General features: G+C 37.1%; 1 protein-coding gene across 1 annotated transcript in view; it reads right to left on the bottom strand.

Annotated features, from left to right (window-relative positions):
* Nucleotides 1-27194, bottom strand: part of SPON1 (spondin 1) — a 444045-nt gene that overhangs the window by 319159 nt on the left and 97692 nt on the right. Inside the window, exon 3 of the mRNA XM_001377891.5 lies at nt 17999-18132. Coding sequence (XP_001377928.2) covers nt 17999-18132 — 134 coding nt within the window. The remainder of the gene's footprint in view (nt 1-17998; nt 18133-27194) is intronic.

The raw sequence follows: 27194 nt of genomic DNA, 5'->3' as shown, positions 1-27194 counted from the left end.
ATTTTTTGATTTGATTTATCTAAATTTGATAATGGTTGGTTTAAGTCTCCCACTAGTATGGTTTTATTGTCTATTTCTTCCTTCAATTCTCCTAGTTTCTCCATTAGAAATTTGGGTGCTATATTATTTGGTGCATACATATTGATTAATGATATTTCCTCATTGTCTATAGTCCCTTTTAACAAAATATAATTACCTTCCCTATCCCTTTTGATCAGGTCTATTTTTGCATTGGCTTTATCAGATATCATGATTACCACTCCTGCCTTCTTTCTATCAGTTGAAGCCCAGAAGGTCTTACTCCATCCTTTAATTCTGACCTTGTGGGTGTCAACCCGCCTCATGTGTGTTTCTTGAAGACAACATATGGTAGGGTTTTGGATTCTAATCCATTCTGCTATTCGTCTACGTTTTATGGGTGAGTTTATCCCATTCACGTTCAAAGTTATGATTGTCATTTGTGGACTCCCTGGCATTTTGATTGCCTTCCCTAATTCTAACCTTTTCTTCTTCGGCTCTACCTTTTAGTCCAGTGATTTACTTTGAAACAGTCCCCCTTGCCCCCTCCCTTGATGTTTCCCTTTTTAGTCCCTCCCTTTTTGTTCCCTCCCCCTCCCCCCTCTCTTTCCCTCCCTTTTTGTTCTCCCTCTCCCCCTCCCCTCCTTGGTTTTCCCTTCTCCTTACCCTTGTTGGGTAAGATAGAATTCAAGATCCCAATGGATCTGGATGTTTTTCCCTCTCAGAGTTGATTTCCCTGAGATTGAGGTTTAAGTAAACCCCCCCCCTCTCTTCCTCTCCTTCTTATAGGAGTTTTCTTCCCCTCCCCTTCCCATATGAATCTTTGTGTGAGAATGATTATTCTATTTGGTCTTTCTTTACCCCCTATTTATACATTACATTTTCCCCACATATTAGTATACATAGATTGATATAAATGTAGTCCTTATAGAAGAGAGTTTGAGTAAAAGAAGAAGATAACATTTTCCCCTTTCCTTAATATTTACCTTTTCAGGTATTCCTTGCTCTTTGATTTTCGGTATCAAACTTTCCACAGAGCTCTGGTCTTTTCTTTGCAAAAAGTTGGAAGTCTTCTATTTTGTTGAATGCCCATACTTTCCCTTGGAAGTATATAGTCAGTTTTGCTGGGTAGCTGATTCTTGGTTGGAGACCCAGCTCTCTTGCCTTTCTGAAGATCATGTTCCATGCCTTACGATCATTCAGAGTAGAACTTGCAAGGTCTTGTGTGACCCTGATTGGCATTCCTTTATATCTAAATTGTCTTTTTCTGGCTTCCTGTAGGATTTTTTCTTTTGTTTGATAGCTTTGGAATTTGGCAATTACATTCCTGGGAGTTGTCTTTTGGGGGTTTAGTGTAGAAGGTGTTCTGTGAGCTCTGTCAGTGGCTGTATTGCCCCCTTGTTCTAGAATCTCTGGGCAATTTTCTTTGATTATATCTTGTATCACCATGTCCAGTTTGGTGTTTATTTCTGGCTTTTCTGGGAGTCCAATTATTCTTAAATTATCCCTTCTCCCCCTATTTTCCAGATCTATCACCTTGTCGGTGAGATATTTTATGTTCTCTTCTAATTTCTTGGTATTTTGGCTTTGCTTTATTAATTCTTGCTCTTTTACACGATTGTTGTCTTCCAGCTGCCTGATTCTGGCCTTTAAAGCCTGGTTTTCCTTTTCAGTTTCATCATACCGGTTTTGTAGATGCGTGAATTTCTTTTGCATTATTTCCAACTTTTCCTCCCAGAAGGCTTCCATCTTTTTGGTCATTTCTGATTCAAATTCTTCATAGGTTTGTGGAGAGTTTCCATTTCCTTTGGAAGGTTTTGGAGCATTTTCTTTTATATTATCTTCTATCTGCTCTGTATTTTGTATTTTGACTCCATAGAATGTGTCCAAAGTCGCCCCTTTCTTCTTATTTTTCTTGGTATTTTGGGGCTTCTGTGCTTCTGTGGAGTTTTCCATCTCTGAATGTGGAGGATTGGCTTTTCTTGTCTCTGTCTGGTGTTCAGAGGCTTTAGTCCTGGGCAGATGGTTCTATGAGCTTTCCCTGGGTTAAACTGAATATGCCTCACTGGAACTGGAATGGAAGGGTCGGACCACGTTGCTTTCAGGAAGTTGCCTTCAGAATCGCTGGCCTTGAGGCTGTTTCGTCAGCCTGCGGGGGGATGGGCTGCAGCTAACCCAAGCTCTGAGGGCAGGGACTTTCACTGAGACTTGGATAGCAGGATCCAGCCCGTGAGGCTGTCTTGCTCCAGGCAGTGACTTTCACTGGGACTCAGATAGAAGGCCCTGAGGGTTGTTGTTCCTCAGACCCTGCTCTCTGAGCCCGGCGCGGCTGCCGCTTCCAGGAGCCTTGGACTCTGCGCTCCTACCCCTGAGATCCGAGGGATCTCGGGTTCTGGCTTTTAAGGGGAGCCGTACCTTTTGATCCGGGTCCAGGTCCAGGAGGAGGGTTCCCAGGGTCTGTGCTGTTGATCGTTTTGAATTTCGGCGCCTTAGGAGCTTATAGTTTGAGATCGGTCGGGAAGGGTTTTCCGGAGATCTGAACTTGAGCTTTCTCTAAGCCGCCATCTTAACCGGAAGTCCCTTGACATTTATTACCTTGGGATGATTTCAGAAAAATCTAGGAAGACTGATGAGAACTGATCCAAAGTATAGTATGCAGAACCAGGTGAGCATTAGACACAAGAATAGCAATACTGTAATGATCATCAATTGTGAAAGCTTTTGCTACTCCAATGAATACAATGATCCAATAAAGATCCAACTTCAAAAGACTCATGAAAAAAAATGCTATCCCCCTCCAGAGAAAGAACCAGTGGAGTCTGAGTATGGATTAAAGAATACTTTTTTAACTTTATTTTTTTTGCAACAGAGCTAATAAGGAAGCAACTTTATATGTATGATTGATACCATATTGCTTGCTTTATCAGTGGGTGGAAGAGGGACTTGAGGGAGTAAAAACAGAGAACTCAGAATTTTTTTTAATGGTCAAACAAATAATTTGAAAAAAGTGTTTCTACATCAGTAATTGTAGAAACAATAGAAAATGATTCCAAAATTACTAAAGTGAGAGATAATAAAATTAAGATATAAAAGAAAGTCAATAGATCAGAATAACTGGCTGAAAATGACAAAAGAAAATCTAACAGGGATAAATATGAAATGAGGATGTGACAAGAAGGAAGATTCAATGCAATCTAAGTCCAATTAGTATGACTAAACTAAGGAAAAACTTTTAAATAATCTGAGTTGACCAACAATGGAACAGGAGATCATAAGATTAAAAATTTACAGCTAATAGAAATCTTACAAATCATCTATTTTAAGTCCCTCATTTATCAGAACCCAGAGAGGTCTAAGTGAATTGCCAAAATAATTCAGGTTGCAAATGACAAAGCTAAGACTGGAACTCAAGACCTCTGACTCCAAAACCAAAGCCTTTCCCTGCACTGTATCACACTGCTCTAGATGATAAATTTCCCATTAGTAGAGATAATCCAACAAAAGCTCGATGACTTTACTTCATGATGTGTTTCTTACAGAAAGGATTTCCCTACAGTAATATGCTTTCCAACTCCAACTTCTCTCATAATGTTAGAAAATCAATTTGCTAGTCTTACTAGAGCCTAAAAATAAGTTGTCCCAATTTAAACACCAGATGTTGCAAACTCTCAACCAACTTTTAAGATTAAGAAATTCTCCCTTATTTGGTAAGAGAAAAAAATAATCATCCTAACACATTTTTGTGCTTACTGTGTCACTTTTTTATCTTTGTAAACACAGAGGCTAGCATTGTATGGTAGTATAATCAAAAATATATTGTATTTAAAGTCAAAGGTTCAAACCCAGGTTCTGTTAGTTATTAGCTGTGTGACCTTGGCAAACTATTTCTCTTCCTGACCACGAGTTGCTTCTTCTGTAAAATGAGAAAGAGAGACTGAACAAACTTTAAAGTCCTTCTCAATTCTAAATCATAGGATCCTATAAATTCTATGATCCTTACCTTAGTATCTATATAATGTGACACTATTCTATATTTCCATCCTTATTACATATAACCCCTCTCACCTCTCCTAGTGTACTCTTCAGCTAAAATAGAGTACTTATTGCTGTCCCCTTGCCCATTCACATAACTTTCCATTTCTTCTAGTCAGAGATTGTTTTGAGGCTTTTTGATTTCCCTACACTAGACTAGCCATTTAATAAATACTTGTTGACTTGACTTGGCCTGAACTGTCCAATATGATAAAGAACAAAAGATTTATAATCAAAGGACCTGGATTTGCTTGTATCCTAGCCCAATTACTAATTATATGTATGACCTTGGAAAAGTAATTAAATTACTGATACCTCAGTTTTCCCTCATCTCTAAAATGGCTGGTTTGGGAATCAATGACATTTGGTGTTCATCCAACTCTAAGTCTATGATTTGCATGCCCCAAATTTCCCCACTTTCACTTTTATTCATCCTTTTCTCTATGCCTGAAATGCCTTCTTATGTCCCTCTACTTGTTAGAACACTACTTATTTTTTAGAACCCATCCAGAAAGTTGTGTTCCTGTTGAAGTCTTCCTTAATGCCCACAGGGGACAATTATCTTTTTGCCTCCAAAGCCCATGCTTTCCCTTGCCCTCAATTTACTTTATAAGGTATTTTGTACCTTTTATTCACTTATCATGTATCATAATTATTTTTTTTGTATCTATCCCCTTACTAAACTTTTATCCCCAGGAAGGTAGGAAATGTGTCTTCATGAAGAACCAAAAAGGTAGCAATTAGCACAGTAAGTAAATGGTGTTTTAAAAATGTTCACTGAATTGAATTAAATGAAAAGATCTGATACCAATAGAATGTACAACTACCAAATAGAAAAAACATTATTATCTGATTTTAGTTACAATCACTCATGAGGATAGTTCTATGGCACTCTGCACTGGTGATATGGGAGGGGTGGGGCAAAGATAAATACTGAGAAACTTAACCTCTTGTCTTTCAGATAAGATTGCCTTACTGGACTGGAACAAACCTTAAGTAATGGTAGACTCTTTCTTTGAGTAGACACTAGATAACACTTATGAGAAATGTTAAAGGGAAGAATGTTCAGATGGCCCAAGGTCTCTTTGGACTCCAGGACTGTGTGAGAGAGTACAGACCTTTTGTCACTAGGTGGTGAAAATCCAATAAGAAGAAAGACTCATTCTAAATTAAGAAAATAACAGCATTATAAGCTGGGAATAATATTGGCCTAGGAGGCAAGGGAAACAGATTCTAATCCTGGATTTGTCATTAATTAACAATGTGACTTTTGATAAATCACACCGGTACCGCACTCAAGGCTTCAGTTTCCTTTTTTTTTGTAAAATTAAAGGATCTAACAGTTAGGTTTCTCAAAGAATAAGTCTTATCAAACAAATACCAAAGTTTTTCCTATGGGGTTACTAGTGACTAGTCAAACAAGGGGATAATGGTGGTATACCTGCATGTGAACAAAATATGTGAAAGAAATTCCCATAGAATCCTAATGAGATCTTGATGAAGAAATGAGGACTGGATGATAGCAAAGGTAAGTGGTATTAAAAACTTTTTGAATGATCATACTCAAGGAGAGGTGGGCAAATAAATGGATTGAAAGTGATCTGAAGGAAAATCTCATCATGTCACCATAAAGCCAGGATTTGTCCTGATGGATGCTGATGAATATTTTGTCCAATCTACCCTAGCCCCTCTTTTTTCCCCACCAGTGGGCTAGGTTTTGTTTCCTTGGTGCACCCTTGGGGAATAGAGATTCAGTTACCATGTTTCTCCCATTTTTAGGAAAGGCACCTACATTTCTTTATAAATGTATCACTTTTTAGGATCTGGAAAAGAGAATATCTGGAAGTTGGGGGAATTATCACTGTCTTCAAATATTTGAAGGGCTGTGATTGGAGGAAGACATGATCTACTTGGGTTCAGTGGGCAGAACTAAATTCAATAAGGGGAAGTTACAGAGAAGCAAATTTTGAATCATTGTTGAGGAAAATTTTAGTAATAATCAAAGCTGCACAAAAATAAAACTAGCTGCCTAATGAGGTAGTGACTTCTTTGTTATTAGAGACTTTCAAATGGAACCTGGAAAATTATACTTAACAGAGATTTTGCAGATGAATTCACATATCAGGTAAGGAACTGAACTCTGAGGTTTGTTCTACTCTAGGATTCTCTAAGACAAAATGATTTCTGGGGGCTCTTCTAGTTCTGAAATTCTATTATTTTATTTAAGGTAAATTCTTCCATTTTAACCCCTAGTATGTTCTTTTCAGATTGACTTTTTGGATTTCTTCATCTCCAGCAGCCTTCTCATCCTCATCTTCCATCTCTGTGACCCTATCCTCTGATTAGTTGGTTTCCTGAAACCTCCACTTTTTTTTTTTCCAGAGAGCAGGAAAAGATGGATTTTATTTTTTCCTCAATTAGGCATTTATTCTTTTGATCTGATGACAACAATGAATGAAAAACCCATAATTATACAATACAGTATGGGAATATAGTAAAAAATGAAAACTAATTACTGATGAGAAAAGAGTATTAACAAGCAGTTACTACTGAATGGTACATGTTATTTAATACATGTAGGAAAAATACTCATTGGTTCAGTGACAGAGCTTGGGAATAGGCATGAGAAAAGGATGGAAGGAGTATTGCACTCCCATCTTTCTGTTTTAGCTGATGACATAGGATAGAAAAATAGCATTTAGCTTTGGAAAAGAATGCTCTTAGAAGTTGAGATGTTATTTGGGGGGCAATTTATGAATCAAAAGCCTTAAATCTAAGAATTTACCTTCTTTTTTTATTCTTCCTCTTTGTATGGTCAGTAACAAATACATACATGCTTGGGCCCCCAGAAAGCTGGCTGGCTGGCTCCCTCTCAGGTCTGGGCTTAGATTTGGAGGTCAAGGAGTGAGAGGATACCCCCAACATATGGAAACATTTACTCATTCTGTCCTAAGTGATGATCCTCTGCTACCTTTCTCCACTCTGGGTTTTTCCTCACTTAGTATTTTGATTGTATTGCCCATCTTATCACATTCCTCTTTGTATAATATTGAGTGTCTGCTATAGGCTATTGGGTAACACAGTAGGTAGGACATCAAGCCTGGAGTCTGCAAGACCCGAATTCAAATCTGGCTTCCAACATGTCTGGTAAGTTACCTAACCTCTGTTTGTTCCAGTTTCTGTAATTTTACAGTAGCCCCTATAACCCACGGTTGTTGTGGGGATCAAATGAGATTATATTTGGAAAGCACTTGACACAGTGCCTGCTAGATAGTGGGTAATATACAAATTAAGCTATGATTAGTAGTATTACATGCTTGATTTTCTCACCCTGATTCCCCATCTTAAAGCTTCCCTCAGGACCTATCATTTGTTCACCCTGAAACATTTAATCACCTCTGAGAACTTTTCAACCTTCAATATCCATCTTTAAGGCTCTTATTCTTGTCCCATCTGTGAGTTTCTTTGAAGCCTCTATTTTCTGTGGAAGTTCAAGTTGTCATTCATTCTTCTTCTTGGCCTCTTACTGGCTTCCTGCTTTTCAGGTATTCCTTGCTCTTTGATTTTCGGTATCAAACTTTCCACAGAGCTCTGGTCTTTTCTTTGCAAAAAGTTGGAAGTCTTCTATTTTGTTGAATGCCCATACTTTCCCTTGGAAGTATATAGTCAGTTTTGCTGGGTAGCTGATTCTTGGTTGGAGACCCAGCTCTCTTGCCTTTCTGAAGATCATGTTCCATGCCTTACGATCATTCAGAGTAGAACTTGCAAGGTCTTGTGTGACCCTGATTGGCATTCCTTTATATCTAAATTGTCTTTTTCTGGCTTCCTGTAGGATTTTTTCTTTTGTTTGATAGCTTTGGAATTTGGCAATTACATTCCTGGGAGTTGTCTTTTGGGGGTTTAGTGTAGAAGGTGTTCTGTGAGCTCTGTCAGTGGATGTATTGCCCCCTTGTTCTAGAATCTCTGGGCAATTTTCTTTGATTATATCTTGTATCACCATGTCCAGTTTGGTGTTTATTTCTGGCTTTTCTGGGAGTCCAATTATTCTTAAATTTTCTCTTCTCCCCCTGTTTTCCAGATCTATCACCTTGTCGGTGAGATATTTTATGTTCTCTTCTAATTTCTTGGTGTTTTGGCTTTGCTTTATTAGTTCTTGCTTTAAAGCCTGGTTTTCTTTTACAGTTTGGTCAAACTGGTTTTGTAGATGCATGAATTTCTTTTGCATCATTTCCCACTTTTCCTCCCAGAGGGCTTCCATCTTTTTGGTCCTTTCTGATTCAAATTCTTCATGTGTTTGTGGAGAGTTTCTATTTCCTTTGGAAGATTTTGGAGAATTTTCTTGTATATCTTCTTCTATCTGCTCTGTATTTTGTATTTTGGCTCCATAGAATGTGTCCAGAGTCGCCCCTTTCTTCTTATTTTTCTTGGTATTTTGGGGCTTCTGTGCTTCTGTGGAGTTTGTCATCTCTGAACGTGGAGGATTGGCTTTTCTTGTCTTTGTCTGGTGATCAGAGGCTTTAGTCCTGGGCAGATGTTGGTTCTATGAGCGTTCCCTGGGTTAAACTGAATATGCCTCACTGGAACTGGAATGGAAGGGTCGGACCACGAGGCCACACTCTCCCCCTGGCTCAATTTCCGGAAGTTGCCTTCAGAATCCCTGGCCGTGAGGCTGTTTCGTCGGCCTGCGGGGGGATGGGCTGCCGCTTCCCCAAGCTCCGAGAGCACAGACTTTCACTGAGACTTGGATAGCAGGATCCAGCCTGTGAGGCTGTCTTGCCCGCCCTGAGGGTTGCTGTTGTTTTGACCAGCTCTCTGCAGCGGAGGCCCCAGGCAGTAACTTTCACCCGGACTGGGACTTGGGTAGAAGACCCTGAGGGTTGTTGTTCCTCAGACCCTGCTCTCTGAGCCCGGCGCGGCTGCCGCTTCCAGGAGCCTTGGACTCTGCGCTCCTACCCCTGAGGTCCGAGGGATCTCGGGTTCTGGCTTTTAAGGGGAGCCGTACCTTTTGAACCGGGTCCAGGTCCAGGAGGAGGGTTCCCAGGGTCTGTGCTGTTGATCGTTTTGAATTTCGGCGCCTTAGGAGCTTCTAGTTTGAGATCGGTCGGGAAGGGTTTTCCGGAGATCTGAACTTCAGCTTTCTCTAAGCCGCCATCTTCCTGAAACCTCCACTTTGAGGAAGTACTCAAGTCAGACATGGCCACTCCTTCCCTCCCTCTATAAGCTCTACTTCTTATTCTCTGTTTTTTTTTTTTTTTGCTCTTGCATAGGTACCTTCTCTGCTTGCCTCCCCACACCTTTTCAGCTTTTTTGTGTGTTCTTTTCCCTCACTGCAATATAAACTCCTTGAGGTTAGGATATTTCTTTATTTTGCATATATTTGTATTCCCAATCCTTAGCACAGTGCCCAACACTAGTAAATACTTAATAAATGCATAATTGCTTAAGAAAGAATGAGATAAGACAAGTCTGTATTCTATGCCGTTTTGTTCTAACATCTCAGAAAATTTCACTTAAAACACACTATGACAAAAATCCCTGTAATTATGACACTTTCTCTGAACACTTCTGCACTTTACCCTTCCAAACAAAGAAACTCCATAGACTATTCACCCATACAAGAATCTGGGTTGGAACAGGTGGTCTATGAAGTCCCTTCTAACTATGAGACTCCAGACAATAAATGGAGCCTCTCGTCTCTAACTTGACCTTACTGTTCACTAAATCTCTACTCCCTTTTATGGCCAAACTTCTAGAAAAATCCATCCATATCCACTGTGTCCACTTTCTCTTCTCTTACTTCTTTCTTGGTCCATTCCAATCTGATTTCTAGTCTCAACTCCACAAGTGCTATGTCTAGTAACTATTTCTCAATTTCATTTTTCATTATCTATCTGCAAAATTTGACACCACAACTGACTACCCCTCTCCTCCTGGATACTACCTTGGTTCCTCTAGCTTTACTCTCTCCTGCGCCCCTTCTCCCTCCCCCACTCATATGACTTCATTTTTAATGGATCATCATCCATATTCTAGTATGCTCACCATATATGTTCCCTAAGGCTTTGACCTCAGCCTTTTCTTGTCTTTCTCAGTATCTTTTCTCTAGATATTCATATAATCTAAGTGTTTTTATTAATTCTTCACAGATATCTCCTAGCTAAACTCCTTTCTTTTTCTTGAGCTCCTGTCCCTAAGACCAGCTCTCTAATAGATATTTCTAATCAAATGTACCATAAGCATCTCAGACTCACTCATCCCAACTCCAAAACTCACCTGTCCTCAAAGCTTCTATATTTCTACATAGTTGAAGACCTTACCAATCTTATTTTTATGGTCATGCAACTTCAGAATGATGCATAATTCTCTCCTTTCCATCCCTATCCCAATTTTTAATGTTACCAAGTCTTGTTGATTCTTCCTTCAAAATATGCTTATGTACACCGCTTTCTCTCCACTCAAGCAGCCATTACTCTAGTTTTGTCTCATTACTTCTTTGAACTACAACACTCTTCTAATGGGACTTTAAGCCCCCAAGATTTCCCCTCTTCCATATAGCCTCCACATAGTTAACAAAATAAACTACCAAAAACTCAATATGAACATATCATTTCCCTGCTCAAGAATACCGTCTCATTTCCTATTGCCTCTAGGATAAAATATATTCTTTTCAGATGAACATTGAAAACCCTCAAAACTTCACTCTGTCCTATCTTTCCAAGTTTATTATATTGTTCTGGCCATTTTCTGACATGATCATTCTATCTCCTTCCTTTATATTTTTTCACAAGTTGTCTTCCAACATCTGAAATATATTCTCTCTTCACTTTCGCATCTTAGAATCTATTTCCTCCAATGCTCAGCTCATGTGCCATCTCTTATAAGAAGACTTCCCTGGTTCTCCTACTCATCAGTGATCTTCCCTTTCTCCTCAAATCATCACATATAGACTTATTTTAATATATATCCCCTTTGACAAAATGTAAGCTACTTAAGGGGAGTGAGCATTTTTTTTATTTTTGTCTATATTCCTAATGTCTAGCACAATGTTTTAAACATAACTGCTGACTAAATGTTTGCTTGATTGGTTTGGATTAGAATGTTGGACTTCTTAAATTTATTGAGTGACAAGAAATTCTTCCCTTTAAGTTATGAAAAGAATGCCATTTTTTATTTAGCCAGTTTGAACAAATCTTTGGCTTACTTTTCCTCCACTCTAAATATTCAAATTTCACCTTTAAGAAATAGTTACAGTGGAACTAAATCCTAGTGGAATACCGAAAGTACTTATAGATTTCAGACACCAGTGACATATATGGGGCTAAATGGCTTTTCCCCAAAACCAAGCAAACACAAAAGACATGTGAGCAGCTCTCCTTGGTTAGTCCTTTAGGCAGATTTCAGAAGAATAGGATTTCCCATTAAGTAGATTTGAAAATGCCTACTATACTTCTAAGATGTTTCAATTGGAGCCTGTGTCATTGATGGTGACATTATCATATTCTGAAGGCTGCCTGGAAAACTGATTAGGCAGGCCCAACCACTTGAAGGGAACAGCATGCAAAGGAACTAAGCAGAAACTCTAGAAATTGGAAATGTTCAAAATTTTGCACCTGAATGGAAAATGTGAATGACATTAAGTTCATGTCAACAGGAAATCAGTAAGGACAGGTTACTTCCCACAACCCAATCACATTGGACAACAAAGGAATACATCAGTATAGGCAGATTGCTAATTTTTCCAAAGGTCTAAGAAACAACCTGTCTTGTTCTAAATCACATATTCCTATTGTCTTACTTAGGGGGGAAAATACCACAGAGTTTCTTTTACTGATCTCACTGACTTCATTTAATGTCTAATTAAAGTCCTGCCTTCTACATGAAGCTTTCTCTAACTTCTCTTAATTTCAGTACTTTCCCTCTTTTAATCATTTCCTATTTATCCTGTACATAGCTTGCTTTATATGTATTTTGATAATATGTTGTCTCCCACATTAGATTATAAGCTCCTTGAGAGTATGGACTATCTTTTTCCTCTTTTTTCATCCCTAGTCCTGCGCACAGAGCCTGGCACATAGTAGGTGCTTAATAAGGGATGATGGAATGAATGAATATTCACCAAACACAAACATACACACATACATACATCTCTTTGTACTTTCTCCCTTCTGATAATTTCCTCTACTGAATGTTTCCTATTTCACTGGAGCCTTTTCTTCCACCCTATATTCCTGATAGTACCCAGTGGAGGGCCAGGAATAGCAGGAGCTGAATAAAAATCATGAATGAATGTGACTTTCAGGAAGCAAATGAAGAAAATGCTACAAAAGTAAAACTAACAATGAAGCCTTGTGTTTTCCATTTCCCAGAAACAATGGCTATTGCTAGAAAGCCTGACTTCCTTAGATGACTAAAGAAGACCTAGAATGAAGGCAGAATCTCTTGGTCCAATTTTCTGAGTGATATTGTGTGACTATTGCCAGAACTACCTATTTGCTAACCCACCTTAAAGAAAGAGGAATCTATTTACATCTGATTTCAAATAAAAACACAGCAACAACATTTCATTGACAACCTAATACATTATAGAAAATCAAATCCTATTAGCCAATCCCTACCCATCTATATTTGGAGAAAAGCAATATTCCTTTCAACATCTGTTTTCTCCTCTAGAGGTCAAATTCCTAGATTTGCAAAGGAAGTAGAACTTGAAATGACAAGGGTGTCATGAAACAATGGCTTTCTAAAGACTATGCATTATACATAAGAAAGGCTTGATAAATGTTTGCTAAATGTGAGATGAAAGAAGACTGACCATCAAAGTCACAGCCTCATGAATCTCTAATTTTTTTTCCTTCCTTACTCCTTCAAGGTTGTTTGTCATCAAACTCAAAGAAGCTAATGGGCCTAAATGCACTTTGAAAATACCTCATGCAGGCATGAAGTAAGTATTGTCATCATCATCATTCATGACAATGATTTTGGTAGAATTCCATGACAGTGGATAAAGCATCAAACTCAAGAGTCAGGAAGATAGGGGTTCAAATTCCATGCCTGATACTGATCTCCATGTGACCATAGGTTAATCACTCAGCCTCAGTTTCCTGATCTATAAAATGTAGATAAAAAGCTCTAGCACTTAACTTCACAGAGTTTTTGTGAAGAAAAGATAAGATAATGTATGAAAAGTATTCTGCAAAATGAATAATATGGAAATAGGTATCAAGTGATAACATATGTATAACTCAGTGGATTTGCTTGTCAGCTCTAGAAGGGGGGAGGAAAGAAGGATTAGAGAGAACATACATCATCTAACCATGGAAAAATATTTTAAAATAAATAAATTTTTAAAAAAGTATTTTGCAAGTCTCAAAGTGCCATATAAATGTTGGTTATTATTAATAACCGATTTAACAGTTTCAATTCCTCTGTCCTCCTCTTCCTGCCCAATTTCTCTCTTAGCCTAATATTGTCATGTGGCAAAGAAATTCATTCAGGCTTATCTTTATTGACAATGCATGTATTCAAAGACCCATCAAATAGCCTCAATTAATTTTCTTCTTACCACTTAATGTTGAGCAATAAATCAATATTACATCCAAACAAAGGCTACAAAAGAGTCATAAATGCTTTACTCCTAAAGCAAAGGATTGGTGGAGATTCCATCAGAACAATCACAAATTGTACCTCATGGGAAATTCTTGATAGAATTGTGAAGATGTCTCCTCTATGTGCATACATGTAGTAACTATAAGGATATTAAATGGGTTTTGTGTCTTTTTTTTCCAAGCACATCAGAACCTATACAATTGTGTTATACTTTAAAAAGGAGCTGCTAAAGGGCACACTTATTCTGTTGCACAAAAGGATTTTAGCAATATTTGTTTGGAACTTTCACATTCATTTTATAAACTTCACAAGAAAAAGTCTCATTCTCTTGCAGTCATTCCTAGTAATATGGAAGACATGGTTTTCTCATGCTACATCACTCACCAGTCTCCACATTTTATTGAAAATGGCTTTTTGTCTGTTTCTAAAAATCAGTTCCATTTTCAGGAGTTGGAGATTTTTGGACACCAAGGATATACAAAAGAATATTTTGTAAATCCCACTGATTCACGCATGCCCCAAAGAGGGGCATATATATGGTTTGAGCAATATTAGCAGAATTGCAGAAGTATAACTAGGGCAGGGTGATTACAACTTTGATGGAGAGTGACAAAATCTGAGGATGGTATTCTTCATCCTTAGGACAATCCAGATATCCATTGGGTAGAACTCTACCTGTGCAATGCATGACTGATACCTTGCATAGACTCTCATTGCCATCCCCAAAGTAATATAACCATTGAGTTTTTCTCTCTATCCATTCCTCTCCTATAAGCACTGAGAGCATGAGGTAGACTTTACAGAGCAGTAGTAACAAACTCAGATGAAAACCAGGGCCACTATAGTGCCTGCTGGGCACATAGTAACTTGGTTTTAAAATGTAACCTTATCTACGTTTTACTATATTTTTATTTATTTTGTTCAATGTTTCTCAATTAAATTTTAATCTGGGTCAGCCTTTCTCAGAAGTGTTGTGGCTCTGGGCCATTCATGTGTTTGACATGATTTTTTTTTTCTTGTCCTCAAATTTATTTTTTTCTTTTCCTTTGTTATTTAATGCTTTATTCCATTTTAATTAAATGCTCTTTGCATTGAATCAAAATGTGTTATTTGAACATCTTAAGCATAAACTACATTGACAAGGAGCTCCTAGGTATAGAAATGAAAAGGTACTGAGCCAGTCAATTTCTCCAACCTGAGAAGGAATAAAATGCCCTAGTCATGCAGGGACTTAAGGGGGCAAGCTATACTTGGAGTTTTAAGTTTTTGAACTTTGCTGCCATGCTACAGAAAGCTTTTTTTCTTGTTTACACCTGGTTTATTCTTTGATTTAATTAACTTAATACAGAGTCCAGGTAAGCTTCACTCATACATAAATAAGGAAACTGAGTCCAGAAAATAGAAAGCTTTCTTTTTACCCCCAAAGGACATATAATGGCACTCAAGCCAAGAGTTTAGGTCTTTGGGATCTCATTCAATACTCTGCATAGCATGCTATTAGTTTAGGCAACCCAGAAAAAATCTTTTCTGGGCCAGGAAAAGATGAATAGTTAGATGTTGATGTTGATGATGACATTGATGATGTCGATATTGTTGATATTGATGATCCTGTTGTTGATAATATTGGTATTGTTGTTGTCAATGTTGATGATGTTGGTGATGTTGTTGATGTTTCTGATGATGATGATTGAATCTGGAGTTGGAGGTTTTCCTTCCATGTGAACCTTCCTGACCCTTCCCATTGTAATGATTAGAATTTTCTTGGAGACTGTCTCCAACCTCTTTCACATTTCCATTGTACTGGTCTTCTACCCACCTCCCCCTATGAGCTTCTTTAAACAATATATATTTACCATATTATATCTCTTTTCTCATTTCTCTTAGTTTTATCCTCTTTTTTACTTCTAGTTTTTTTGTATTCTTTAACATCATCCTATATGATTTGTCTTTGTACCCTCTAAGTATACTTCTTCTAGCTACCCTGATGATAATAACAATTTTAAGAGCTATCAATATCATCTTTTCTTAAAAGAATACAAATCATTTAGATTTATTGGGTCCCTTAAAAAATTATCCCCCTTTCTTAATTATCTTTTAGTGATTCTCTTCAGTTCTATGTTTGGGCATCAAGTTTTCTGTTTAAGACAGGTCTTTTCTTTAGAAATGCTTAGAAGTCTTCTGTTGTATTAAATGATCATACTTTCCCCTGAAAGAATATATTCAATTTTGTTAGGTAGCTAATTCTTGGTTGTAGACCCAGTTCCCTTGCTTTTATGAATAAGATATTCCATCCTTCAATAAGGATGCAGTCAGGTCCTGTGTTAGCCTAACTGTGGTTCCATGATATCTAAATAGTTTCTTCTTATCAGTTTGTAGTATCTTTTCCTTGGTCTTGTAGTTCTTGAACTTGGCTATAACATTCCTGGGTGTTGTCAATTGGGGATTAAATGCAGGAGGTGATCTGTGTATTCTTTCAATCTCTACTTTTCCCTCTTGTTCAAGAATGTCAGGGCAGTTTTCTTGGATAATTTTCTGTAGAATGAAGTCCAGGCTTTTTCTTTTGTCATGATTTTCCAGTAATCCAATAATTCTTAAATTGCCTTCTGGATATATTTTCCAGGTCTGTGGTTTTATCAATGAGGTATTTCATATTTCCTCAATTTTTTTATTCTTTTGATTTTGTTTTATAGGACTCTTGCTGCCTTTATAAGACATTGCTTATAGTTGTTGGATTCTAATTTTTAAAGACTGAATTTCATCCCCGGCTTCTTGGTCATCCTTCTCCTTCTGATCTGTTATTCTTTGTAGGTCATCTTTCACTTGCTTTCATTTTCAAGATGGTCAATTCTGGATTTCAAGACACTATTTTCTTGTTTTAGTACATGTGCCTGCTTCCAGATGACTTATTTTGCTTTTTAAGTTCTTTTTCCAATTGTCTTCAGTCTCTCTTAATTCTTTTTTGAATTGTGTTTTGAGTTCTTGCAAAGCCCAACATCAATGTACTGGAATTTCTGCATTTTTGCTTGCTGTTCTTCAGTCCTCCTCTGTTACATTGCTCTTTGTTACCTGGACAGAAGCTGTTGATTGTAATTTCTTTTTTTCTTTTTCTGTTGTTTATTCATATTTTTTCCTTATTTGCTCTCTGTCATTGGCTGTAATCCTGCTCCTTTGATTATTTGCTGAATTTGTGTGATTGGGATACTCTGAGCTGAAAGGGTTTCTTCTCTGCTCTGCTGATCGACTCTATTAGGCTGATAGAGTATTAATGAGTCCTGAGGTCAGATCTTCCCCAGCTGGCAGCAAAAGCTAAAGGTATAGATGAAGGTATGGAGGCTGAAGGGAGCTGTGCTCCCCACCCTGTAATCAAGATATTCTGTTGAGGTTGTAGCCTTTGTCCTGGGATCCAAGTCAGCAAGATTCTTACAGTGGCTCTCAGTGTGGTTGGTTGGAGAAGGGTGTTGGAGATTCAGAACCATTTTAGAAATGAGAAGACTGGGGCACAGAGAGATTATTGTCAAAGTACTAGTAATTCTCAGAGGTGGATTTTAAACCAGATCTTTCCTAACTGTAAGTCCCCTTCTATAATCCATTATGCTTCTATCATGGTTTTTCTTCTCTTCATCTGTTGCTATCCAACCAAAATGCTATTTCATTCATGGAGCCTTCCCTGATCCCTTTTATCAGTGATGACAGTCACCCTCAGATACCATTTTGCACTTTGTATTTTAGCTTCTCTAATATACTTCTATAATAAAGTATATTATAGTTATCTGTGCATCTTATCCCCCTGTATGCTGTAAGATTCATGAGGATAGGGACACTGCCTTCCTTCCTAAACTTTATATTTTCTCCAGAGCCTAGAAAAGTTATGTGCCTACCAAACATTTAATAAATGTTTGTTGAATACATTTAGCCACACAAAAACACACGTCCTGGATTTAATGTAGCTGAGTACTACTGACACCCTGCCAAACCATCACTTTAGGAACCAGGGATAGAATTGAGGAAGAGGAACACAGTCTTCTTTTTTTTACATGGGAAAAAGGAAGCATTAAGAAAGGATAGAAAAGACAAAAAAAGAAAGACAGAAAAGACAGAATTCTCCTATGTCAAAAGTTTACCCCTTGGAAATCCCAACTCTTCTCCTGTGGGGTCAAATAGGAGGTGGTGCTAATGGGAATTAGAGACTGAGAGATGTAGACCAAAGCTCATTGGAGTTTCATAGTGCATCTGCCTAGGCAGTACTTTCATTTTTTTTTCTGTGTTCTTACTGCAGTGTGGGTTGTCAGTGAGCTGCAGGAAGCTGAGTCACATTACTGCAAGGATATCAATCTTAACTTACTTTAGAATCACACAGCCTGTACCAGCAGGTGGAGCCGTCCAAAAAACCTGAATTCGTGTCCTCCTCCGTGGTGTGCTTTCGGTGACAGCTACAGGGCAGTTACTCATAAATTGTGTTTCTTCTTCATCTATGATCTGAAGGGGGAAAAAGTAGAAATATATACTCATAAAAATCCAGGCTCACATTTGATTTTCAAGTTTCTACTTCCAAGGATCAAATCATCAGTATAAAATCTTTAATGTTTCCTATATTTATAAGTTTCCATGATTATAAATAAGGTCACAGAACATAGAGCACCAGAGAGCTGAAAAGGACTTTCAAGTCAAAAATATAATTAGGGTGGGACAATTATGGCTTTTCCTGAGGTTGCCAACATAGGGTTGGGGTACTTCTTCCCTTAGCAGTTTTCTGGATTGCCTCAATACTTCCAGGTCCTCTATCTACCATGTAAAAGGGCTGTCTTTTCTGACCAGTGTCTGATATTTCCCTCTTTCTGAGGCTGAATCAGCAATCAACTGTGTTGTTGGAGTTGAGCTAAAATTTCTCCCAATATTTCTGAACCCAACTGGGATGGACTATCTATACAGGCACCATCTACTTCCAGATTTCTTAGTCATGGCTCTGATGAGAGATCTAATTAACTTCCCTCATTTTACGAATTAGGAAACTGCTATCCAGTGAGGAAAAGAAACTTGATATATGTCACAAAAGAAATAAGTAGCAGAGCCAAGAATCTAGAAAATTTTGAAAGAGTATTTTCCTTTGGAGTAATAATCTATATTAATAAAATCTCCCTTCTCATGGATGAATCTGTAATCTCATTCATATGGGCAGTCCCCTTATGATGTGACCTACCCATCACCCTTCTTGTCTTGCACAATTATTGTCCATATCTTCCAAGGAAAGTGCTACAGGGGGTGCTTCTCAAGATGCTGAGGGATTTCCCCTAAATTTTCTAAGAAATACTCACTCTTGCCACATGGCCAACCCACTTTCTTTTCCAGTAATATAATCCCCTGTTGACATCTTTTACATGGTTTCTCTTGCATAATTCTTCATTGGTGATGTGATACAGAGCTTATTCACATCTAAAATGTGCTTCTCCATTGTCCTTTGGGTAACCTTCCTTCAGTTCTGGTTCTTTGAAGACATTCCACAGCCATATAGAATCCTTGTTGCTAACACCTGTAAATTTATATAGTCTCTACTTCTATCATTTCCACTTTTTAAATGTTGCTATTCTCTCTATTTAAACTTAACAGTTTTCTCTAATGTTCCAGAGTTTATAGTCCTAAATTAGCTATAGATAAAAACTTTAAGTTCCCAGTTCACTATTCTTTCCACTCATGTCTCCCTGCTTCTCAGTGCCCTGTATTCCCAAAGTCTCTGAATCCCAACCAGATCTTAAGCCTCTGACCCCATGGATAAGTTCTATCCACTGATACTGTACATCAGTGCCTAGTCACCCTGTGACTCTTAGACTAAATGGCAACTCTCTCATGCTCCCAGATCTAATCTACAGATCTGCCCCTATTAACTCTGGCTGCTGGGAGGGGAAAGATACATCCTAGCAACCAATTCCATGGAGGTCTAGGCTTCCAAATTCCAAGATGACAGTACTTAGCCCTAATTTATTAGTTCACACCACAGCTTGGGGAGTTTCTCTTTGGCTTTTATGTGCTATATCTATTTCTAATTGACAAAAGGTGGGAAGATGATGGTGAGTGTCTGGCTCCTTTTAGTCCTATGACTACCTTTCACCTTTTTCAAGCAAGATTGACTTACTGTTAAGTATAGGGATTCAGCAAAGGGATTATATCTATGTGGGTAGTGAGTGGGTAAGTTAATGGGAGATGTCAGTAATGATTTCAACTAGGAAAGCAACATTGGAGCTGGACCTTGCAGAATTGCTAGGATTTTGATAGGTAGGATAGTAAAGACTGGCCTTTCAGTTTCAGAGATTTGTTGGTGGGCAAAGACACAAAGTTTGAAAAGCATGGGGATATATTTGCACAAGAGTGAATAATCCAATTTGGTAAGAGAACAGAGTACATAAGGGGAGATCCTCCAACATATCTATCATATCATCAATGTGAATATTCTTCTGACTTATTTGTGCCTCTCAACCTATGCAATTTTGGTCCATATTCTTTCAATAATCCTCCACAGAGCATCTGTCAAATGTGGAAACCTTCTGGGTCTGTTTAGACTTCACAGGTAAATATAAATTAAACACTCTGAAAATGAATCCAGTATCCATCAAACTCTTCATGTACCTAAGATAATGAATTTTTCAATCATAAGTTTCCATTGTGATATGTTCTTAAGAGATAAAAATGGAAAAATGATGTCTACAATGTGGGCAACTTTGATTGCCAGGCTAATGAAGATTTTATTTGGTAGGCAAGAGTGAGCCAGTAAAGAATGTTGAGCAAAAGGAAAAGGTGATCTTCAGAAAATGAATCTGGCATTAGCAGCTAAGATTTATTAAAGGAGAGAAACTATTTCTGGGAAAACATTGGCTGTTGGTTATGTTGGCTTTATGGGGCCGGGTTTGCAAATCAAGCTCCCATAAAACCTCTTAATGTTTTTTAAAAGTTTAACAATGCAAGCAGTTTTTAAGCAATTACCAGTGGAGTTTTTTTTCTTCTTTCACCCCTTACATCATGCCTATAGGTATAGAATCCAATGTGGATAGAGGGATAGAGATAGCTATTTTTGCAAATAAAAATAGAATTGCCACTGAATGTGAAGCCAAAACAAGCTGAGGATATTAAAAAGAACATTGTTAGATTATAGTTTCAGGATATATGGCTTGCCTGTCTACTGTCAATATAGCTATAAATCAGTGTTAAAAGATTAAGTTAACCTTGACAATTGTAGCTTGGAAAAAATTGTGTATTATTTGCCATGAACAGTACATAGGCTATGCTATTTCTATTAGAATGTTGGTGGAGGGGAGATGGAGACAACAAAAAGCATTGAGTGACAGGGAAGAGGTATTGATAGGGCAAGAGCTAGTAAATTTCTGCCTCAGAACTTGGAAAACTAGCATTCCTGTACCATAACAGGTTGGGAATCACACTCAATAGAGAGAACATCCCTATTCCACAGCACTCTCTGAGCCTAACAAAAAAGAAGAGGATTTCATATTGAGCAAGGAAATTCCTAAGGATGCCATTGTTTTATTTCATAATCATAAAATATCTCAGCTAGAAGGAACCTTAGCAACCATGTAACCCAAGCCCACCTTGATTTTTTCAACTAAAGTCCACATGGGAAATAAATAGAAAATATAGAATTTAGAGTTGGTAGCAGCCTTATAGATCAACTGGTCCAAATGCCTTATATTAATGAACAAATATTAACAAATACTAAATGCTAAGTACTATGATAATATATTGGGATGTGAAAAAAAGCAAAAAAAAAAAGAGTCCCTTTTTTCAAGGAGTTTCCATTCTAATGGAGAAGAAAGCATACATACATATAGTTCAACTTGCAAAGAACCTCAGTCAGAATCTCACAAGATCTAGCAACTTCTACCAAAAATGAGAGGAAATCTTGGATATTAATGCATTAGCCAAAAGAGAGAGGTTTCCAACTGAAAATAACTTACAATGCAAAGCTGAGCACAATGTTACAGGAGGAAAATGGGCTTTTAGTGGAATATTGGAGTTTCAAACATTTCCAGTGTTAAGACCAAAGCTGACCTTCGAAATAAAGACATGTGTCCAAAGATACCTAACAGATAAATTTATTTGTGCAGTTAGAAGTAGCTGTGCGATGATATAGCATTTTATAATGAGAAAAGAGAGATAATTGAGTAATTTTATTATTTGGTATTTAGAACAACCCTACAAGCTAGATACTATGAGTGGCAAAGTAAAGAAAGTTTTGGAATTGGAGTCAAAAGAACCCATATACAACTCTGCCTCTGACACTAGCTGTGTGGCCTTGAGAAAGTCATTTAACCACTCTGAGCCTCAGTTTTCTCAATTATGAAATGAGGAAATAATATCTACCTTCCTACACGATGAGGTCCAAATGACATAATATACTAGCTATTAAACTATTATTAAATTTCCCTTCCGAATTTTTTCAAAGCATATTAAAAAAGAAAAACAGATCCTGGGGGATGGATTGGCTCTGTTCTGAGATTTTCAAGAGGGGAAAGAAAAGTAGATAAAAAGAGGAATATACAAGTATAAAAAGGAGAAAGAAGTACTTCATATTTCTTAAAACTTAGAAGCATGAGAAGAATATACAATATGAAGGGATAGGAGGAAATAAGCATCTCATGGACCTCACTCTTGTCTGAAAGTATCTCTTCACTGTCTTTACCATCTCCCTTGGCAGCTTCCTTCACTCCAATGGTTTTAAATATTAATTTAATAAACATGAAGCCCATATCTAAATCTCTAGCCATGAGCTTTCTTCTGAGCTCCAGAGACATATCACAAATAGTCTCTAGGAAATCTTCAAGTGGATATCTCACCAGCACCTCAAACTCATGAACAGAACCAAGTTTTTCTCCATAAACCTACTTATATAACTACTTCTATAACTGTCTTCCATATTCAAAACACTGGTATTTTCTCTAACTCATACATGTCCCTCACCTTCTGTCACATAATCACAGAATTTCAAATTTAGAAGAGACTTTGAAAGCCACTCAGAATACCCCATACCTACAAAAGAATTCCCATTATAATAAACTACCTAAGTGATAATCCAATCTTTCTTTGAAGACTCTCAATAAGGGGAGATTTGTGGAGGAGAGAGAGATCACAATACCTTAGGAAGCAGACCATCTTTACTTCTAGAGAGTTCTTATTATTTTCCCTTACAATAAATTCATCTTTAATTCTTTGCAACCTCCACCTATTCTTCTTCATTTTGCCATCTGGGGACAAGCCTAATAATTCTAATCCCTCTTCCACATAGCAGGTCTTCAAACACTCGAAGAGATAAATCATTTTATTCCTTGCCCAGGCAGGTTTTCTCTTTTCCAGGCTCAGCATGCTCAGTTTCTTCAACCAACCCTCAATTTATCATATATATAAACACACATATGTGGTAAATTAAAGACACACATAGTATTCCTAAATATATAAGTATTATTTGTACAATTGTTTGCATGTCATTTCTCCATTACACTGTTCTTCTTGAGGGCAGGTACCATCTTTTTTTGTTCTTTCTTTATATCCCCAGCATTTAGTACAATGTCTAGCATATGGCATGTACTTAATGCTGATTGGTTTATTCATCTACATATGGCCTGATCTTGCAACCCTTCAGCATCCTGATTGCTCCAAATGTTCTCCAGATTGTCAATTGGAAAAATGTTGTGCTCCAAAACTGAATAAAATTCTATAGACATAGACTGACCAGGACAAAATAGATCAGGATTCTCATCTATTAATTCTTAGATGCTATTCCTTTCAATATAGATCAAGATCACATTTGGCTTTATTAGTTTTAATATAATACTACCAATACATATTAAGCTTGTTATATTTTTAAAAACCCAACTTTCTTTTATATGAACCACTACTGTATGGCCTTGTTTCCTTTGTATAGTTGATTTTATTAACCCAAGTGTAATGTTTTCCATTTATACCCATTTAAATAACTTCTTATTCAATTTGGTCCAATATTCTAGTCTATCATGATCTTTTTGGATCCTGACTATCATCCAACACTTTAGTGATACCTCCAACTTAGTTAACATATAAATTTATCAACAGCATTCCTTTGATCAACAAATCCAGTAATTATGTTATGAAAAGAAATAAGGTTAATATCAAATGACCTGTTCTTGATATTTTCATTTAATAGCTTTAATGGATGTCAAAACCATTTTATACTACCTCATCTGTATTGGATTATACATTGTTTCATTTTACTTCACTTACGCAAATTAAAATAATACAATAGAAAGACCAAATAATTATTTTTTGTCTCTAGTAGCCCCATTTTACCATGCATATGTGTGGTCTAAGCACTGAAGGGGGAACTCTGAAGAGTTTTTTGTTTTTCTTTAGCATATTGGTACAATGGGTTTATCAGATTAGCTAATTCAATTCAAGAAATCCTTATTAATTTCCTGCTATGTCCAAATTCAGCTAGACTTTGGGAATACAATGATAAATACAAAACAGATCCAGCTTTCTGGGAGATTAAACTCTCAAAGGGGACAAAATACATGTATATAAGTCCTTGGGTCATAAGAGAGAATGTGGAAAGCATGGACATTACAAGGGAGACCTTCATGAAGGAAGCTACACTTGAGCCTAAAAAAGAAAGAGGTATTCAATGTCTAGACATAATACAATAGTTGGGGAATGGGAAGAAAGATTCCATTTCACTACCCTTGGAATGGTTAGGGAGCAATGTGAACAAATGCTGAGACAGGAGATTGCAGAACAAAAAAGAACAGAAGAAAGAAAGAGTAGTCTGACCTGTCTGAGAACAAGATTTTTTAAAAAACAGTGACAGGTAAAAAATAAAGGGGGATGAATATGAGATTTGAGCATTTATTCCTTTTTGTTAGACAATGTGCCACTAGCAAGGGTAACTAAATGGGGCAGTGAATAGAGTTCTGGGCCTGGAGTCAGGAAGACTCAACTTCCTGAGTTCAAATCTGGTCTCAGACACTTTACTAGCCATGTGACCTTGATCAAATCCCTTAACAAGACCCTCATCTCTAAAATGAGCTGAAAAAGGAAATGGTAAATCATTTTAATATCTTTTCCAAGAAAACCCCAAACTGGTGTCATGAAGAATCAGACATCACTGACCAATAACAACAACAAAATTGGCACTAACAAATTTGGGGAAGTATAGTAAAAAAGTGACATTATTTAATTGACAAATTAAGAAGATTAGTAGATGAGTAAAACAGAGGGTATGATATGAGGAATTTAAGTTTGGGATTGGATCCGTGTTTTATTTCTATGCTTAATGTTCCTTCTTTGATTCAAGGAAGGGTTCTTTTAGAAAAACCAGGAAGTGACAACAATGTAAAAATAAACAAAAAATATCAATAAAACTTTTTTATAAAGACTGAATCACAGACAAAATATTGTAAGAGCAGAAAAGCCAGTTAGGTGTGGCTACAATCATCTATGTCATCAGAATTGCAGGGACTGATATGAGAGTGAGTGGGGAAGTAAAACTGACAGAACTTGGCAATTAATGGGATGTGGCATTTGAAATAAAAGGAAAAGTCAAAGACAGCTCTGGGTTTTCATAAAGAAGACAATGGGAGAAGTTATTGTCTTCATCATCATCTACATGGGTATTATCTAGCACTAATGTGTAGCCTACTTAAGAATGACAATATTCTTAAATTCACTTAAGAAGAGGTATCAGACAAGTGTGTTCTAAATCAAAGAGGCATTCTCAAGAAGAATGGAAAATGTATTCCCAAAAATTCTTTCATGAAACAAAAGTATTTTTTCAAAGATCTTGAAAGGTTAAAAAAAACTAAAAATAAAGGTAATGCTTCCATCTCCAGTGACTGATCCTACCATACTCACAGACATGATGAAAAAAGAGTATAACATATTCTTCTTCCAATTATTATTGGTAGATGAATCAACATGATTTCAGGATCTGTCACAACTAAGGTCCTATTTCCTCTGATACTCCATGTTATATTTATGTTCACTAAAGATGCATCCTGGGTGAATTCTGATACCTGGTACTTCATCACAATATTTGGATTCTGGGCCATTTACTTAATGATTCTGGGCCAAAAAAAATGGTACTGATCAATCTCACATGATATAGGAAGAGATGATGAGAATAATAATGGCCATGTCTATAGATTTCTAAAAAGATATCAAGTCAGTGGGAAGCTCTGGAGTTAACTAACCAACTGTAGACACTCCCTGAGGTCAAAGAGGAGCTCATAGCAGCAGTTGATAGCATATAGAATCTGGATCCAAGAAGAATTGAGTTCAAATCTGGCCTTAGACACTTACTGTGTGACCTTGGACAAGTCACTTAATTCATTTGCCTCAATTTCCTCAACTGTAAAATTGAGATAATAAGAGTACCTAATTCCCAGAATGGCTATGGGGATCAAAAGAAATAATATCATGAAGGCTTAATCCCTGGCACATAGTAGGTATTATATAAGTGCTGGCCATTACTATCCTGAAGTATAATTTCTACTCTTAACTTATGCTCAAAAAGGAATTACAGAAATTTATTTTCAGAAGACTGCATTTGTTAAACCAAAACTCAGTGCATTAGGAAAACTGCAGAGTACTTAATATTATCATTATTTTCATTTCTGCTTAAAAAACTCAGGGGAAAAAAAGACTGTGTAAGAGAAACCTAAGAAGCAACTGTTTTAAGAAGTTAATGCAGAAAATCTGGTTTGGAAGAAAGGAAACAAGTATTTAGTAAGCATCTATTATGTGTCAGGTCTTATGCTAAGTGTTTTATAGATAATAGTTCTTATCTAATTCTCACAACTCTGAGAGGTTGATACAATCATTTTCTCCATTTTACAGTTGAGGAAACTGAGGCAGGCAGTGATTAAGTGACTTTTCTAGCATTAGTCAGCTAGTTTGTATCTGAAGTCAAATTCAAACTCAGGCCTTTCTGAATGCAGGCCCAGCATTTTATCCACTAAGGAGAAGATGGTGAATCAAATTTTAAACATGTTGAGTTTCAGATATGAGCTGTAACTAATTAAATATACTGCTATTCCCTTCTACTTCCACATCAATAATCCTGTGAACTCAGAAAATAGATAGAGATTTGAGAATCATAAGTGTAAATTTTATATCTAAAACCATAAAAGTAAGTGAGATAGTGAGGGAAAAGTGCTCCCAAAAGAGGCCCTTAGAGGAAACCTACTGAAGAGGTAGAAGAAGGGGAAAGGGCCAGAAAACACTGGTAAATTAACCCTTTAGAGGACAAGGAGTATCTGACTTTGAGAGAGGCAAAGGTAGGGAAGGAGAGGAACAGAGATAAAAAGGGATAGGAGTTTGGGATATTTTAGACTGGGCTCTATTCATCTCCAAGGCTTTCCATTTCTTTTTCTTGATACAAATAACATTCTCCAGTTAATGAACCCAACTGGCTCCTTTCTTTTTTTGTCTTGATATGCCAGTTATGGCCAAAAAAGATGGAAGCCACTAGTCTCCAAATTCTGTACTAGAAAGAGGCAATAGTCCAG

Source organism: Monodelphis domestica, chromosome 6 (genome assembly GCF_027887165.1).
Source record: "Monodelphis domestica isolate mMonDom1 chromosome 6, mMonDom1.pri, whole genome shotgun sequence".
NCBI lineage: Eukaryota > Metazoa > Chordata > Mammalia > Didelphimorphia > Didelphidae > Monodelphis > Monodelphis domestica.
The sequence above is the reverse complement of the archived record's forward strand: the minus strand, read 5'-3'. Positions and strand labels throughout refer to the sequence as shown.